The 17306-nt window shown below is 43.0% G+C and overlaps 1 protein-coding gene across 4 annotated transcripts in view; it reads left to right on the top strand.

Moving 5' to 3' along the window:
* The window catches only part of CFAP92 (cilia and flagella associated protein 92 (putative)), an 83820-nt gene that overhangs the window by 7219 nt on the left and 59295 nt on the right, over nucleotides 1-17306 (top strand). For all 4 annotated transcript variants that reach the window (XM_045023351.1, XM_045023352.1, XM_045023349.1 and 1 more), the window contains exons 4-7: nucleotides 647-712; nucleotides 5269-5476; nucleotides 6782-6913; nucleotides 12787-12898. In XM_045023351.1, coding sequence (XP_044879286.1) covers nucleotides 647-712; nucleotides 5269-5476; nucleotides 6782-6913; nucleotides 12787-12898 — 518 coding nt within the window. The remainder of the gene's footprint in view (nucleotides 1-646; nucleotides 713-5268; nucleotides 5477-6781; nucleotides 6914-12786; nucleotides 12899-17306) is intronic.

The raw sequence follows: 17306 nt of genomic DNA, 5'->3' as shown, positions 1-17306 counted from the left end.
GAAAGTCTGTTTGTTGCCCAGAAACCATTTGACAATGAATCCTACCCTGCCCACGTATCAGTGATCAACACTGAACAGGACCTGAGACTTTAGGGTATTAATGTTGATGATCTCCTCCTCCTTTTGATAAGCTGGTCGTTTCATATTACCTTTGGTACCCATAGACACAACTGGAGCAGTCTGTCCATACATTGCATGGATTCTCAAGTATGTACTGTCAAAATGTGGTATATAAACTTCTGCATTTCTTAAAGAGTGCAGCTGAGTGAATTTGTGGTTGCTGATTTTTTCTAAATCATTGTTGTTGATGGTATGTCTGGCAATATATGATACAAATAGATAAATTACATATGCAGTTAAGTATCAGAGGGGTAGCCGTGTTAGTCTGGATCTGTAAAAGTAGCAAAGAATCCTGTGGCACCTTATAGACTAACAGACGTTTTGGAGCATGAGCTTTTGTGGGTGAATACCCACTTCGTCGGATGCATGTCAAAATGCTCAGTATATATATATATATAATATGAATAATAGAAAGGTATATTGGCTTGAGAGAGTGCAGTTAAGATATTTTCACGTTGTCATTTCACTTTTCCATTTCTTTTCCTTCCTGTTTTTGCCATCCTCTCCCTTTTTTTATTTCTGTCAGCCATCGACTGCACAGGTTCAAGCAGAGCGCTACAGGCAGAAACGGTCGACAACAATAATTTCCTCAGTGAGTGGATATAAAACTGTAGGAGAGTTTTAGAGATGGAGAATTATAGACCCTGGATGCCTTTTTAAATGTATTAGTGTTTAATGTGTGACCTGATGCCTCACTCATTGCGTTCCATATAAACCATGCACTAAACGAGGCAGGAGTGTTCATAATCTCAGCCTCCTTCACCATTCAGCCTACCCACTGATTGAAATAGTGTGTCTGTCATAATCTGAGATTAAGAGAGAGAAAGGAGGTGCAGTAATACCTTTTGTTGGACCAACCTCTGTTAGTAGAAGGGATACGCTTTCCAGGGCTGCCCAGAGCGGGGGGAGGGGGGCAAGTGGGGCAATTTGCCCAAGGCCCTGGGTCTCGCAGGGGCCCCCACGAGACTTTTTCGGGGCCCCTGGAGCGGGGTCCTTCACTTGCTCTGGGGGGCCCGGAAAAGTCTCGTGGGGCCTGGGCCCCCGGAGCTTCTTCTGCTCTGGGGCTTCGGTGGCAATTTGGCAGCGGGGGGTTCTTCCGCCCCGGGACCCGCCGCCGAAGACCCCAGGCCCCCTGAATCCTCTGTGCGGCCCTGACGCTTTCCAGCTTTTCAGAGGACCTGAAACAAGTGATATTAGGACCCGAGGAAGAGCTTTTTGAAGTTCGAAATCTTCTCTCTTTCACCAACAGAAGTTGGTCCAATAAAAGATGTTACCTCACCTGCTTTGTCTCTCGTATCCTTGGACCAGCATGGCTACAGTAACACTGCAAACATACCATGAGTGTTGTATCCGTGATGGTTCCAGGATATAAAGGAGACAAGGTAGGTGTGGTAATGTCTTTTACTGGACCAATAAAAGATATTACCTCACCTATTTTGTTTTTCCTTATGAGATTATTTTTTCAATTAAAAATCCCACACTATTTCTAAATGTCCATCTGTTTGCTGACAATGATTTGTAAGTTTTATCTCTTAACAGAAATCATTCTGTATGTACAAACATTTTTAAACATTGAAAAATAACAAAATCTTATATGATTTTCACTAAATCATGCAAAGGCACATAAATGGGGCAGCCATTATGAACCTGGCATTTTTCAAGTTTTACACTTTTTGGTGAGGAACTCGATCTCTTTAATGAAATAAAACGGGCAAAACTTCTTTAGGAGGAAAAACTGAATTTATTTTGGAGAACAGCTGAACTATTTGTAGTGAAATTTTCATGGGAGAAAAAGAATTTGCTCCTTGATTAAAAACGGGTATGCTAAATTTTGACCAAAAAGTGTAATGCATTGGGAAAGTTATTCAAAAGAGAAAATGCACCTTTTAGAGTGGAAATGTTTGGGTAACAATTTGTGTAGGGCTCAGTCCATATTTAGCCTATTATAGTTTTAAAGCATCCTTTATACATATGTTTCCTATGCAGTCACAGTAGAAATGAGGATACTAGAGAATGTGAGGTGTGAGTGACCGAGGGCTTAGCTACACTTGCGAGTTAGTGCGCAATAAAGGAGCCCCGTGCACACTAGCTCGCTCCCCGTCCACACTGGCAAGGCATATAGAGCGCTCTGACTCCGCAGCTAGAGCACTCCTGGTACTCCACCTCGACGACTGGAATAAAGTTTGATGCGTCCCTGCTGGAGCGCTGCGGTGCCAGTGTGAACGGGGTGTTGCATTACTGTGCTGTGATCGGCCTCAGGAAACGTTCCATAATTCCCTTAAGTCAATTGGTCACTCTTGTCATTGTGTTGAATCACTGCAGGAATGCAGATATGGCCTTTGAAAGCTCTCTTTCTGACAGCGGTCTACTTATCTGCCCAAAGACAAAGAAACCATTACTGTGGAATGCTGTGTGTGAGAGAGAGAGGCGGGGGGAGGGAGAGATCTGCTGCTGTCTGAACTTACAAGACAGCATGCTGACATGCTCTCAGCCCCCCCAAAAACCCACTCTCTCCACACACATACACACAACACACTCCCTGTCACGTTGCAGTCACTTGCATGCTGGGATAGCTGACCATAATGCACCATTCCCAGTGCCGCTGCAAGTGCCGCAAATGTGGCCACGCCAGTATGCAAGCAGCTGTCAGTGTGGACAGACTGCAGCGCTTTCCCTACTGCACTCTCCGAAGGCGGATTTAACTCACATCACTCTACATCTGCAAGTATAGCCTGCCCTGAGAAAAGTAAGAGACAAAGTGGATGTGGTAATATCTTTCAACTTCTGTTGGTAGAGGGAACAAGCTTTCCAGCTTCACAGAGCAATTCCTCAGGTCTGGAGAAGCAGTGTCACAGCTAAATACAAAATGGAACAGATTATTAAGATTAAGAGGTTCACACCTGCTGTAGGAGACCACTTAAAATGAAGTGGGCACTTAACACCTCTGCAGTTCTAGGATAAAGGAGGGTTAGTAGGCTGCAGTGTGTGTTACAAATTGTTTTAATGAGCCATCAAACCAGTGTGTCTGTTAAGTCCATGGTTTTTAGCCTCCTGCACAGTTATGAATTTAAGTTCCCAGGCTCCTATTTTGAAGGTGTTGTGCAGGTTGCCTTTGAAGAGAAGGACTGAGAGGCCAGATATGGAGTGATCACTTTGTGAAATGTGGTCATCCTCAGGTGATAAGGTGTTTTTGTCTCTTTATCATTGTTCTGTGTGAGTTCATTTGAGAACAGTGATTGTCTGGTTTCACCCACATAGCTGTTGTTGGGGCATTTGATGCACTAGGTGAGGTACACTCTATGTTGCAATAGGCATGTGTTGGACCCATAGATCTTGACAGGTGTGTTGTGGAGGATATTGATCATCTGAGCAGTGGAGATATGTCTGCAGGTTTTGCATCTGTTGTTCTGGAAAGGTCTGGTGCCTCATTGAATTGGTTTACCTTGGTCTGTGGGGAGCTAGCTTCTGATAGATGAGCTTGGCGAGGCTGGGGAGTTGTTTGAAGGCCAGAAAAGGGGTTTCCTGAAGAAGAGCCCTGTGAACTCAAAAACTTGTTCCCACCAACAGTGGTTGGTCCAATGAAAGATACTACCTGCCCACTTTGTCTTTCTTATATTCTGGGATCAACACTGCAAACAGCAATCAGAAAAATAAGGAAGGCCAAATCCTTGTTTGTGTAGGAAACCTACAGGAAGTGTGTTTCAAGCAGTGTTTTGAAATGGGATGGGGAAAATCAGTGAGATGGAGGGAGCTGTGCAGCAAAAAATCAGCCAGTGAAAAAGAAGTGAAGCTTATGTTATGTCATTCTCTTTATACAGTAGGTGATGATATGACAGCTAGAAATACATATCTGATATTTTGTTAGGCCATTTAAGATCCTCTATAAATAAAGTAAGGATTGGGGGTGCTGGAGGAAAGAGAGTGCTCAGGAATGATGTCCTAGAGGCCATGGCTAATGCACAGAAATGAAATTTGTTGTTCCAAGATCCTGCATCCCTTATTTACCAAAGTAGCCCCAGTGATTTCATGGGTTCAAGCTGTCTTGACAAACTAGCTCCCACTTAAATGTCAAATATAAAATCAAATGTCTGCTTTCAAATATGCATCTGAAAGGTTTTGAGGCTTTTTTTTGGAAATGGATTTGGGACCAAATCCTGCTTACTCACCTTACTCACGTGGGTAGGCTTATTAACTTTTCCCATGAGTAAGAGTTACAGGCTTTACATTTTCACTTGGATTATGTGATATCTTATTCATATAGTGGATGCAAAAAGGCCAACTTTTATCTTGCTTCTGGTTATCTTTTCCTCTGTATTCCCAGCCCTTCTGATTGGCTGTCTGATTTCTTGCCAATTTCTTTAAGATTCAGGTTTTCTTTTCACCTCCTGGCCAAACAACACAAAGTTTTAAAGTCAATTTCATGTTGATAAAAGATGTCAGAGTTACATCCCTGGAAACCAAAGACACATGACATAGTATATTGTACAATATAGGGTGGATTTTAGCACTTGTGCTTTCATTTCATGTATGCTAAGTCAACATTTAAAAATGTATACATACAAACTTGTAGTATTTCGTTCAGTCTTCAATATATGTTCTTCCTCTTATTGTCAGTTTAACTTCTGTTCTGATCCCACATCTTTGCAAAATCTATATTTGGTTTGACATAGCCATTTTGACTTAGTTCAGCAAAATGTGCTGCTGTGACAGCTGACACATAGACTCATAATTACCTAAAAGATCTCTTTAAAAGGTTCTGATAACCCCCAGCATGATCTAATTTTAATTTACACTTTAAGAACAATTTCATTAGTTTTTAGCACATACCTTTATTAATGTATTTTGTTACCTCTCTCCCAGCTGATGGCCAATTGCTCTCTGAGCGGGAAAAATTATATGGGGTGCTATATCATGCTTAACTCCATTGTCTCTATCTAGTGGCTGTATAATCCATGCCCCCTTGCATTAATGTTTTACTGCTCCCTGTGCACATGTGTGGTGTTTTGTAATACTAAGGCTCTTTAAAAATTCAATTAAAAATTTCCCCTCAATAGCTGCAGCTAAATGGCAACAGAATGTTCATTGTGTGAATCTTTCTTCAGTACTACTCACATTCATGAATGTTTTTCAACTCTGTGTTCTTCCTAGGTTGTGAAACCATGGTTTGAAAATGACCAAATATGGGTGTCCTGGAACCACAGTATTAATATTCATGTTACTAATGAGTTTCTGATAAAACTGAGAGATCACAAAGTAACTCTGACGATATGGGATACCAAGGACAAAGTTTCTGCAAAAGCTAGGTTTAGTAAACCCAGGGTTCCTTTTTCACAGGTAGACGATTCAGATGCTATTGGTAAGTTAAGTATTAATGTAAATAGCCACAGTCCTTATAAAATGTATTGCGAGAAAGGAGGTTTAGCACAAACAAGAAAACAAAAGGATATTATTTTTAGTTTTAATACAGGATTACAGTAATTCATCATATTGCTAACGGATCCCTTCTGTTTTTCATAACCAACTTGCGTGTGCCCACTGTTTAATAATTTATTAGATGGTTATTTCAGATTCATATGTAAACCCCATAAGAATTATTGCTATTTGTTCATATTTTAAGAAATCTTGAGGTTTGTCCCCAGCAAATTTAGAGGCAGATCTCTGAAATCTTGCCTATGCAGAACTGCAGTTTCAGATTTATAATCTGAGTTTTTCTTTCTTTTTTCTTTTTTTTTTTTTTTTTAAAAATTAGTGATTGGGCCCCTTTTGTACAGGGAGGGAGTACATCTGTTTCAAAGTTGCACTCATTTCCTTTTCTCATTTTTATTCTAATAATAAAATAGCTGTATTTGCTCAGGAAAGTTCTTCCAGTTCCATGTATTTCATTGGAATCAAAAATGATGTCCTCATCTCCCCAGATATTTTTATGTATACATTTCAATTGCTGGCAAGTAGACTGCTCTGTGAATTTTTTTTTAAGTGAGCTGTCACTACCAAATAAAATATTTGAACAAATACTGAGAGTTCTGTCGGAATAAAGGATCTGTTAGTAAGAGTTTTTAATGAAGCTTTAGATTCCTATCTGTCAAAGCCATCCGAGCATGTAATTCTCATCTACCAGGAAATAGCAATTGTTGGGAGTGGAAACTCATGTGTTTCACTCACAGTGTTTCCTGCCGATTCTTCTGGAGGGCATGAGAGTTTGTAGCCAGTCTCTTATGCAGCAAGGTGAGGGCAAAAAGGGTGAGAGGCCAGAGGTTCCACCTCCCAATTCCATAAAGAATCTATGCCTAGAGGTCAATTTCTCTCATCTGTTCCCATGGCTTCTTGCCTCTCCGGCAGGACTAATCTGAGCCTATGAACCTCAGCAGCCCCCTCAGTTTGTTATACAGCACAAAGAGTGAAAACCACTTATGCTAGCTACCTCTGCAGGTTTTGGAAGGAACCTTCTGGCCCTGCTTGACCTTTATCTCCAAACCCACAGAGCTGTGCACTCATAAAGTGGGATCCCTTGGATCACGGGGAGGGGAGAGCATGATGTGGAGGAGACACTTACCCTGCTGTGACCCAAAAGGGAAGCCTGAATAGTAGATAAAATACAACAAAAATAAGGCAAAATGAAGAAGTCTGAATGGAAATTTCTTGTTACCTTTTCCCACTCCAGGTGGAGTAAAATATACGGTGTTATTGCAAAGAAAACTCTTAGAGGACAATCAGCCAGAACTCAGCTGTGTTAAAATGAAAGGTGTGAAGGTACCCAGTGCACCAGAGAAACCTGCAATAGGTTTTGCAGCAGGTAAAGTAGTATGAACACAGGCTGGGTGGGGGCCCTGGGATAAGGAGCCCTGAGAGGGAAACGGGGGCTGGGAACTGGAAGCCAGGGACTGGAAAAACTGGGATTCATATGCAGAGTCCTGAGAGAGAGGCTGCAACTGACTAGGCAAGGAGACTGAAACATGAATGCAGAGCCTGAGGGGAAAGGCTGAAACTGACTAGGCAAGGATACTAAGGCTGACATGAGTAGTTGAGGGCTTGAGTGTGGGGACTGAGAGGAGTAACTGGGTGAAGGAGTGGCATGACTGACACAGAAGCTGGACAGGATGCAGGTAGAAGGGATCAGGCAAGGGGAAAAGGGTCAGAAGGGATGTATACCCACTAGAGCACTTTCCCCTCCAGAACCTAGAGTGGAACACAAGATTCCTGAGTTTCACCATTCATCTACTGCCAGCAAATATCTGTAAAGCCCACTGGCAAAGTGTTTCTGATCCCCCTCTCATGGCTACTTTTGCTACCAGTTACTCTATTAGCTGAAGTGACAAAGAACTGTTATGTGAACCTAAAGGTTCCAACCCTGCGGATGACTATATAGGGCTCAGTAGGATGCCCCGAGGGGATCTGTCTTTTTAGTTTGCTTTTCTATAAACGTAGGAAATTACACACACAAAACTGTTAACAGAATGTTGTTAAGGTTGCAGAGTCAAGCACTGGAAAGTTAGGAAATGCCAGAACTGCCTGTGCTTGACTATGTACTTTTTCATGTTCTTTTAACATAGTTTTGTGTGTGTGTGTAACAAATAGTACTGTTTAGAGAGGAACCACCTGTGAACCTCCATAACCCTGTTCTGACCTTAAATGTTTCTTAGGGAAGTACTTTCCTGTTTTTATTAATGAAACATTGTAGTATTAGAATTTTGTTTGCTTCTCTTAGACTATGGTACTGGGCTTGCATTTTTTCAAATGGAGGTGTAAAACTGAGATTCTGACTACTAAAGATCAGTAAAGATGCAGTGGAAAACATTACAATGTCAGCGGTGGGTGTTAGCATCAACTGTACTGTACTGGCTCTCTGTATATATGTACTTGTATGTTGGCAATAGTGCCATCTAGTGGCTGATCCACATAGAGGCTAATGGACCTATTACTATGACCAGCAAGGGAGATAATTCAAGTGGTAGAAGCCTGTGTTTTTGGACTGGAAGGACAATTCTGGCTTCTTATCTGCTGCGTAGGTGTGTAAATTATCTAGTTGTTGCCTGCAGCAGGTAGATTACAGTGTCTTGGCCAGTTTCCACTTGGACAATTGCATTTTTCCTTCCAGTTTCAGCTAAATAGAGAGTTCTGCACTTCCGGCCGTAAACTGCTGTATAATGTTAGAATCATAGAATCTCAGGGTTGGAAGGGACCTCAGGAGGTCATCTAGTCCAACCCCCTGCTCAAAGCAGGACCAAACCCAACTAAATCATCCCAGCCAGGGTTTTGTCAAGCCTGACCTTAAAAACCTCTAAGGAAGGAGATTCCACCACCTCCCTAGGTAACCCATTCCAGTTCTTCACCACCCTACTAGTGAAAAAGTTTTTCCTAATGTCCAACCTAAACCTCCTCCTCTGCAACTTAAGACCATTACTCCTTGTTCTGTCATCTTCTACCACTGAGAACAGTCTAGATCCATCCTCTTTGGAACCCCCTTTCAGGTAGTTGAAAGCAGCTATCAAATCCCCCCCTCATTCTTCTCTTCTGCAGGCTAAACAATCTCAGTTCCCTCAGCCTCTCCTCATAAGTCATGTGCTCCAGCCCCCTAATCATTTTTGTTGCCCTCCGCTGGACTCTCTCCAATTTATCCACATCCTTCTTGTAGTGTGGGGCCCAAAACTGGACACAGTACTCCAAATGAGGCCTCACCAGTGCTGAATAGAGGGGAATGATCACGTCCCTCGATCTGCTGGAAATGCCCCTATTTATACAACCCAAAATGCCATTAGCCTTCTTGGCAACAAGGGCACACTGTTGACTCATATTCAGCTTTTCGTCCACCGTAACCACTGGGTCCTTTTCTGCAGAACTGCTGCCCAGCCATTTGGTCCCTAGTCTGTAGCAGTGCATGGGATTCTTCCGTCCTAAGTGCAGGACTCTGCACTTGTCCTTGTTGAACCTCATCATATTTCTTTTGGCCCAATCCTCTAATTTGTCTAGGTCCCTCTGTATCCTATCCCTACCCTCCAGCGTATCAACCACTCCTCCCAGTTTAGTGTCATCTGCAAACTTGCTAAGGGTGCAGTCCACACCATCCTCCAGATCGTTAATGAAGATATTGAACAAAACCGGCCCCAGCACTGACCCTTGGGGCACTCCACTTGATACGGGCTGCCAACTAGACATGGAACCATTGATCACTACCCGTTGAGCCCGACCATCTAGCCAGTTTTCTATCCACCTTACCGTCCATTCATCCAGCCCATACTTCTTTTACTTGCTGGCAAGAATACTGTGGGAGACTGTATCAAAAGCTTTGCTAAAGTCCAGAAATAGCACATTCACTGCTTTCCCCTCATCCACAGAGCTGGTTATCTCATCATAGAAGGCAATTAGGTTAGTCAGGCATGACTTGCTCTTGGTGAATCCATGCTGACTGTTCCTGATCACTTTCCCCTCCTTTAAGTGGTTCAGAATTGATTCCTTGAGAACCTGTTCTATGATTTTTCCAGGGACTGAGGTGAGACTGACTGGGCTGTAGTTCCCTGAATCTTCCTTCTTCCCTTTTTTAAAGATGGGCACTACATTAGCTTTTTTCCAGTCATCTGGGACCTCCCCCGATCGCCATGATTTTTCAAAGATAATGGCCAATGGCTCTGCAATCTCATCGGCCAACTCCTTTAGCACCCTCAGATGCAGTGCATCCAGCCCCATGGACTTGTGCTCGTCCAGCTTTTCTAAATAGTCCTGAACTACTTCTTTCTCCACAGAGAGCTGGTCACCTCCTCCCCATACCGTGCTGCAGAGTGCAGCTGTCTGGGAGCTGACCTTGTCTGTGAAGATAGAGGCAAAAAAAGCATTGAGTACACTAGCTTTCTCCACATCCTCTGTCACTAGATTCCCTCCCTCATTCAGCAAGAGGCCCACACTTTCCTTGACTTTCTTCTTGTTGCTAACATACCTGAAGAAACCCTTCTTGTTACTCCTAACATCTCCGGCTAGCTGCAACTCCAAGTGTGATTTGGCCTTCCTAATTTCACTCCTGCATGCCTGAGCAATACTTTTATACTCCTCCCTGGTTATTTGTCCAATCTTTCACTTCTTGTAAGCTGTTTTTTTGTGTTTAAGACGAGCAAGGATTTCACTGTTAAGCCTGCCATATTTACTTTTCTTCCTACACATCGGGATGGTTTGTTCCTGCAACCTCAATAAGGATTCTTTAAAATACAGCCAGCTTTCCTCGACTCCTTTCCCCATCATGTTATTCTCCCAAGGGACCTTGCCCATCAGTTCCCTGAGGGAGTCGAAGTCTGCTTTTCTGAAGTCCAGGGTCTCTGTTCTACTGCTCTCCTTTCTTCCTTGTGTCAGGATCCTGAACTCGACCATCTCATGGTCACTGCCTCCCAGGTTCCCATCCACTATTGCTTCCTCTACTATTTCTTCCCTGTTTGTGAGCAGCAGGTCAAGAAGAGCTTTTCCCCTAGTTGGTTCCTCCAGCACTTGCACCAGGAAATTGTCCCCTACACTTTCCAGAAACTTCCTGGATTGTCTGTGCACTGCTGTATTGCTCTCCCAGCAGATATCGGGGTGATTAAAGTCACCCATGAGAACCAGGGCCTGTGATCTAGCAACTTCTGTTAGTTGCTGGAAGAAAGCCTCATCCACCTCATCCCCCTGGTCTGGTGGTCTGTAGCAGACTCCCACCACGACATTACCCTTGTTGTTCATACTTCTAAATTTAATCCAGAGACTCTCAGGTTTTTCTGCAGTTTCATACTGGAGCTCTGAGCAGTCATACTGCTCTCTTACATACAACACAACTCCCCCACCTTTTCTGCCCTGCCTATCCTTCCTGAACAGTTTATATCCATCCATGACAGTACTCCAATCATGTGAGTCATCCCACCAAGTCTCTGTTATTCCAATTACATCATAATTCCTTGCCTGTGCCAGGACTTCTAGTTCTCCCTGCTTGTTTCCCATGCTTCTTGCATTTGTGTATAGGCATGTAAGATAACTCTCTGATTGTCCTGGTGTCCCAGTATGGGGCAGGAGCCCTCCCCTCTTGCACTCCCCTACTTGTGCTTTCTCCCGATATCCCACTTCCCCACTTACCTCGGGGCTTTGGTCTCCTTCCCCTGGTGAACCTAGTTTAAAGCCCTCCTCACTAGGTTAGCCAGCCTGTTTGCAAAGATGCTCTTCCCTCCCTTCGTGAGGTGGAGCATGTCTCTGCCTAGCAATCCTTCTTCTTGGAAGACCATCCCATGGTCAAAGAATCCAAACCCTTCTCTCCGACACCATCTGCGTAGCCATTCGTTGATTTCCACGATTCGACGGTCTCTACCCTGGCCTTTTCCTGCCACAGGGAGGATAGACGAGAACACCACTTGCGCCTCAAACTCCTTTATCCTTCTTCCTAGAGCCACGTAGTCTGCAGTGATCCGCTCAAGGTCATTCTTGGCAGTATCATTGGTGCCCACGTGGAGAAGCAGGAAGGGGTAGCGATGTTGCTGTAAACGAGTTGTTTATATGTAACCAACAACACAGAACAACCTTATGTCACCAAGAAGCATGTGTGCCTATTGCTAGGACTTAAGGTTTTGTTTGGCACAGATATATTCTCTAGTAAGTTACAGTACAGCCTAGGCTTCCTGTTGGGGAGTCCTTTGCTAAGAGTAATCACCTCCTGCAGGATGATGATTTAGCTTGGCTGAGGGTGGTTCATTATAGCATGACTGTAGGCATATATCAGTATTACACTCAAATGTATTTCTCCCCTCTTAAGGCTAAATCCTGCCTTGCACTATACTAGGGAGAAAAGAGTGTGTGACCTTTAAAAGCCCTACTGCTCAAGAGCACTTCTCCAAGTGGGCTTTATCCAGCTCTGCAAAGTACCAGTTGCTGGGCGTATAGGCCATTCTTACTCAGTAGAGCAGTAAACAGCACATTGCAACCTGCCTGTATCCTGTAGCTGCAGAAATGGCTTTTGTGCCAGATATGCAACCAGTACCTCTCCACTCCCCTTCCTAGCTCAATTCCTCTAGGCAGGGGTGGCAGGGTTTTGCGTGTAGTTGGTAGAATATCCTCACATATTTAATTAGAAATTTGCTCCAATCACCAGCATCAAGGATGCTGAATTTCACTACTAAGATTGCACAATACTTTTCTTTAATAAATTTCAACTTTTTGAATTTCCTGCTCTGTTTTATCTTTTAATTAAATCTTTATTGAATTCTAAGCTCAGGAGACATACTGTACCATACTGATAGTACATAGAGAGCATATAGGGCCAGATCCTCAGCTGGCTGCAGTGGAGTCAATGGAGCCATGGTGATTTACCCAGCCTGGAGATCTGGCTGATACTATTGAGCATGTGTGCTCATCTTGTATAAATATTAGCTGTAATATCAAAGACAAAATCTGACTAAAATAAAGTAACATCTGGCATAAATAAGCAAAAAGGAATATATTATCCCTTCGTATACACAAACTTCCACACACAGATCCCGACAGCAAAGTCAATAACTACCTAAACACAAACACTGTGCAACACTAGGCATGTCACTACTCAAAAAATACCACTGTAGGTAACATACTTTTCTGTTTTCTGAGACGTTTGTAGTTGTATTTTGATTAGTCTTATGGGATGCTCTGAAAAAGGAAATATTAGTAACAAACATTAAACCTGTTTTACCTCAGGGGAAAGTAAGCCTTTACCAGAGGAAGCTGAACTGTATGAGACACCAGCATCCCTTTCTGTTTTCCAATCTTTACTTCCTCCCTCAAGGACAGATGAGTTTTCTTCAGTGAGGTAAGAATGCCTTCTGTTTACCACCAAGGAGGTTATTACCACACCTGTCCTGGGATATGCTCACATGATTTAAGCAAAACTGAAAGCAGCTGGTTTTTTAAGGGTTGTCATGGTTATGCTCTGATTTCAGGGTCTGCTAACTCTGACTTTTTGCATTCACATATGTAGGAGTTATATTAACTGTTACAAAGAAACAGCATAATTAAAATGCCCTTTAGACCACAATATCAAGCTATGTGTGGTTTATTTTGGGAAAAGTACCTTTCACAAAAAATACAAATGTGTTACTTGTATAAAATTATCAAACCACTTATTTTCCTTTCAACTGAGTCCAGTGGCTTTAGAATTACCAAAATTAGGCAGTGTGAATAAAACTAGATGCTTGCACTAGGAAATGTGATAACGGCTATTGGCAAGAGAGAGAAAATGGGATGAAATGGCATGGTGGCCAAGTGTGTGGAAATAGATGATCTCTGTATGGAAGCCGAGAAGGAGGAAGCTTTTGCCTTGATTTCAGTGTGTTGTTTTGAATACGTCAGCTGGGTCTTTTATTGTGAGATTGTGGTGAAAGTGTGAGAAGTTTGGACAGCTATTTGTGAGAATGCAGTGCTATAAATCCCAGTCTCTTCTCAGCTATATGCCTAACTTTAGTATGCCAAGAGCTTTATTTCAGTTTTCTTATTTTATTCGTGTTCTGTTCTGTTAAATAAACTGTTTAGTACTGAAATATGCCATTTGGAAGAACATTTTTCAAATGGTGATAGAAACAATGTTAGGACTTATTAGCAGAAAGTCTTGTGTACAATAATAAGCACCATTGACTTAATAAATAATAATAATTGGAGATATACACCTATCTCATAGAGCTGGAAGGGACCTTGAAAGGTCCTCAAGTCCAGCCCCGTGCCTGGGTACTGATTTTGCCCCAGATCCCTAAGTGGCCCCCTCAAGGGTTGAACTCACAACCCCTGGGTTTAGGAGGCCAATGCTCAAACCACTGAGCTATTCCTCCCCTTGTGAGCTGAACAGATTAATTCTGTAAATACAGATATTTACAAGGCCAAATTCTACTCTGATACACTGGTGTAAATGTTGGGTAACTCCCTTGAAACAAGTGGGAATCACTCTGGATTTACATTGCTGTAACTAAGGGCTTGGCTACACTTACAAATTTGCAGCGCTGCAGCAGGGTGTGAAAACACACCCTCTCCAGCGCTGCAAATTGCGGCGCTGCAAAGCGCCAGTGTGGTCAAAGCCCCAGCGCTCCCAGCGCTGTACGTTATTCCCCACAGGGAGGTGGAGTACGGACAGCGCTGGGAGAGCTTTCTCCCAGCGCTGGCGCTTTGACTACACTTAGCGCTTCAAAGCGCTGCCGCGGCAGCGCTTTGAAGTGTAAGTGTAGCCAAAGCCTAAGAAGTTCATGGGCTAAATTCTGCTTTATTTACAAGACCCATTGTTCATGTTGTCAGTTTAGTGACTCAGAATCGCTGAATAGTTTCTAAAGTCTGGTGCAATTATCAGTAATGTTCTTTCCTGACAATAAACATGCAACATCCTAACATTTTACAAAAGCCTACAGAGTTCAGGGCAGTGGGGAACATATTTTTTAAAAAATTAGTCAGTTTAAAAGAAATCAAATTGACTGTCCCATAATATCCATTGTTAAATGAAAGCTTTGCACTTTGGTGAAGTAAAAATAATTAAACAAATGAAGGCAAATGGAGTGCATTTCCAGTTCAACATCTTAAAAACAAAACAGTTTGTTGCATTTTTTTAATTGACTTCCTCAGGGTTTTCACTTTTTTTTCTAAAAATCTTGCACGTGTTCATATGTACAATATATCTTGTCATCAGATTCTTAGACCATTTTACTTACTGTCACACAACATTTAGAATGTCTTCATCATAAGTCATTTGAGCAAGATTTATGTAGAACTCTTTTCCTTATTACTGACACAGCCAAGATTATGGGTCTGATCAAATCCCAGTAAAGTCAATGAAAAGACTTGCATTGACTTCAGTGGGCTACTGGTAGACTCTTCTGAGCAATGTATGTTTACTAGGAACAGTACTCATTAGCATGGGTTACTACTGTAAGGCTACATCTACACTGCCAACCCACTGGCAGCATGTAGGGTATGTGTAGCTACATGCCGCAGTACAAAACAGGCTGCATCCACACTGAGGTGTGTAGCTACACATGTTAGTGAAAGGCTCAGGCAGCAGGGAGCTGCCGGAACCTTTGCCCTGCAGCAGAACACTAAATTGCTAAAAACAGCAGTGAAGATGGGGGAGGCATTGCTTGGGCATGTAGAGAGCCATATATGGTTCATACCCACAGGGTTCAAAATGTTTTTACTTTAGTTGCCTAAGCAGTGCCTTGCCATCTGCACTGGTGTTTATACCTGTGCTATGGGGGATGTGGGGGGGAGTGCAGTGTATGTACTCTACACGCTGCCATGTAGAGTATACGGTGTAAGACATACCTTAAAGGTATGTGTCATAGTTTTGTTCCCCACTTTGAACTTTAGCGTCCAAAAGATGGGGACCTGCATGGATCCTTCTAAGCTAAAATCCTAGCTTAGATCTGGTAACACTGCCAAAAATATAGTGTTTTGGCACACTCTCTGTTCCCCCAAACCTTTCCCGGAGGGGGGAACCCAGATCCAAACTCCTGGGATCTTAACACAAAGGGAAATAAACCATTCCCCCTCCGAGACTTTCCCTCCCTTGGTCGTCAGGGAAAACTTCTTTGATTCAAACTCCTTGAATCTAAAACAAAGAGGGATTCACCTTCCCCCCTCCTCTCTTCCCCCCACCTATCCCTGGTGAGTCAGACTAATCCCCTGGGGTCTCAAACAAGGGAAAAATCAAACAGGTTCTTAAAAATAAAAGCTTTTAATTAAAGAAAAAAAGAAAAGGTAAAATCTATCTCTGTAAAATCAGGATGGAAATGCTTACAGGGTATATAGCTTATAAAAACTAAAGGGATTCCCTCCCCCTTAGCTTAAGTACAAGTACAGCAAAGAGGTAAAATATTGTTCCAGCAAACACACATTTGCAAATACAGAAATCAATCAAAAGACTAATCCGCCTTTCTAATACTCACTATACTGCATAGAAGAGAATATTTCAGGAAGCTTGGAGAGCCTGGATATACGTCTGGCCCCTCTTAGATCCAAAGAGAGAACACCCCCCAAAACAAAGAACCCAAACAAAGGCTTCCCTCCACCGAGGTTTGAAAGTATCTTGTCCCCTGATTGGTCCTCTGGTCAGGTGTTAGCCAGGTTCACTGAGCTTGTTAACCCTTTACAGGTAAAAGAGACCTTAACCCTTAACTATCTGTTGATGACAGTATGCCTACATTGCAATTAAAAACCCGTGGATGGCCCATGCCAGCTGGGCTAAGGGGCTATTTAGTTGCAGTGTAGATGTTTGGGCTTGGGCTGGAGCCTGGGCTCTAGGACCCTCTGAGGTGGGAGCAGGGCCAGCTCCAGGCACCAGTGCAACAAGCAGGTACTTGGGGCGGCCAATGGAAAGGGGTGGCACGTCTGGCTATTCGGTGGCGGGTCCCTCAGTCCCTCTTGGAGGGAAGGACCTGCTGCCAAATTGCCGTCGATCGCGTCTCTCTCCCCCACTCCCCCCACCGCTTGGGGCAGCAAAAATGCTGGAGCTGGTCCTGGATGGGAGGTCCCTGAACATCTCATTGCAATTTAAACTGTCCCTTAGCCCAAGTTGTGGGAGCCCAAGTCAGCTGGCACAGGCCAGATGTGGATGTCTAACTGCAGGATAGACATACCCTAAGTCAGGTGTAGTCAACCTATGGCACACGTGCAAATGTGGCACGTGAGCTGATTTTCAGTGGCGCTCACACTGCCTGGGTCCTGGCCACCGGTCCAGGGGGCTCTGCATTTTAATTTAATTTTAAATGAAGCTTCTTAAACATTTTAAAAACCTTATTTACTTTACAGACAAGAATAGTTTAATTATATATTATAGACTTATAGAAAGAGACATTCTAAAAACATTAAAATGTATTACTGGCACACGAAACCTTAAATTAGAGTGAATAAATGAACACTCGGCACACCACTTCTGAAAGGTTGCTGACCCCTGCTCTGAGTGTAGGTTGTAACTCAACTGATTTTGTGCTGTATATACAGAATAAAAAATATCGCAAATCTCTGTAGAAGTGGAGAACTTCAAAAACAAGGCTGAGTTGCCCATGCAAGCAAAATGCTCTGATTTTATTTCAAATGGTGTTTTGTGTGAGAGGACCAGCATCTTTAACAATGAAATGATTGTCCCTGTATTTAAAATAAATAGTACCTTGCTTTGAATATTCCAGTGTTCCAAATGTTCTAGGACATTGCTTTGAGCTGTTGGAAATCAAACCTTTGTTACATAA

This window comes from Mauremys mutica, chromosome 7 (genome assembly GCF_020497125.1).
Source record: "Mauremys mutica isolate MM-2020 ecotype Southern chromosome 7, ASM2049712v1, whole genome shotgun sequence".
Lineage (NCBI taxonomy): Eukaryota > Metazoa > Chordata > Testudines > Geoemydidae > Mauremys > Mauremys mutica.
Note: the sequence above shows the minus strand (reverse complement) of the source record. Positions and strands in the feature narration are given on the sequence as shown.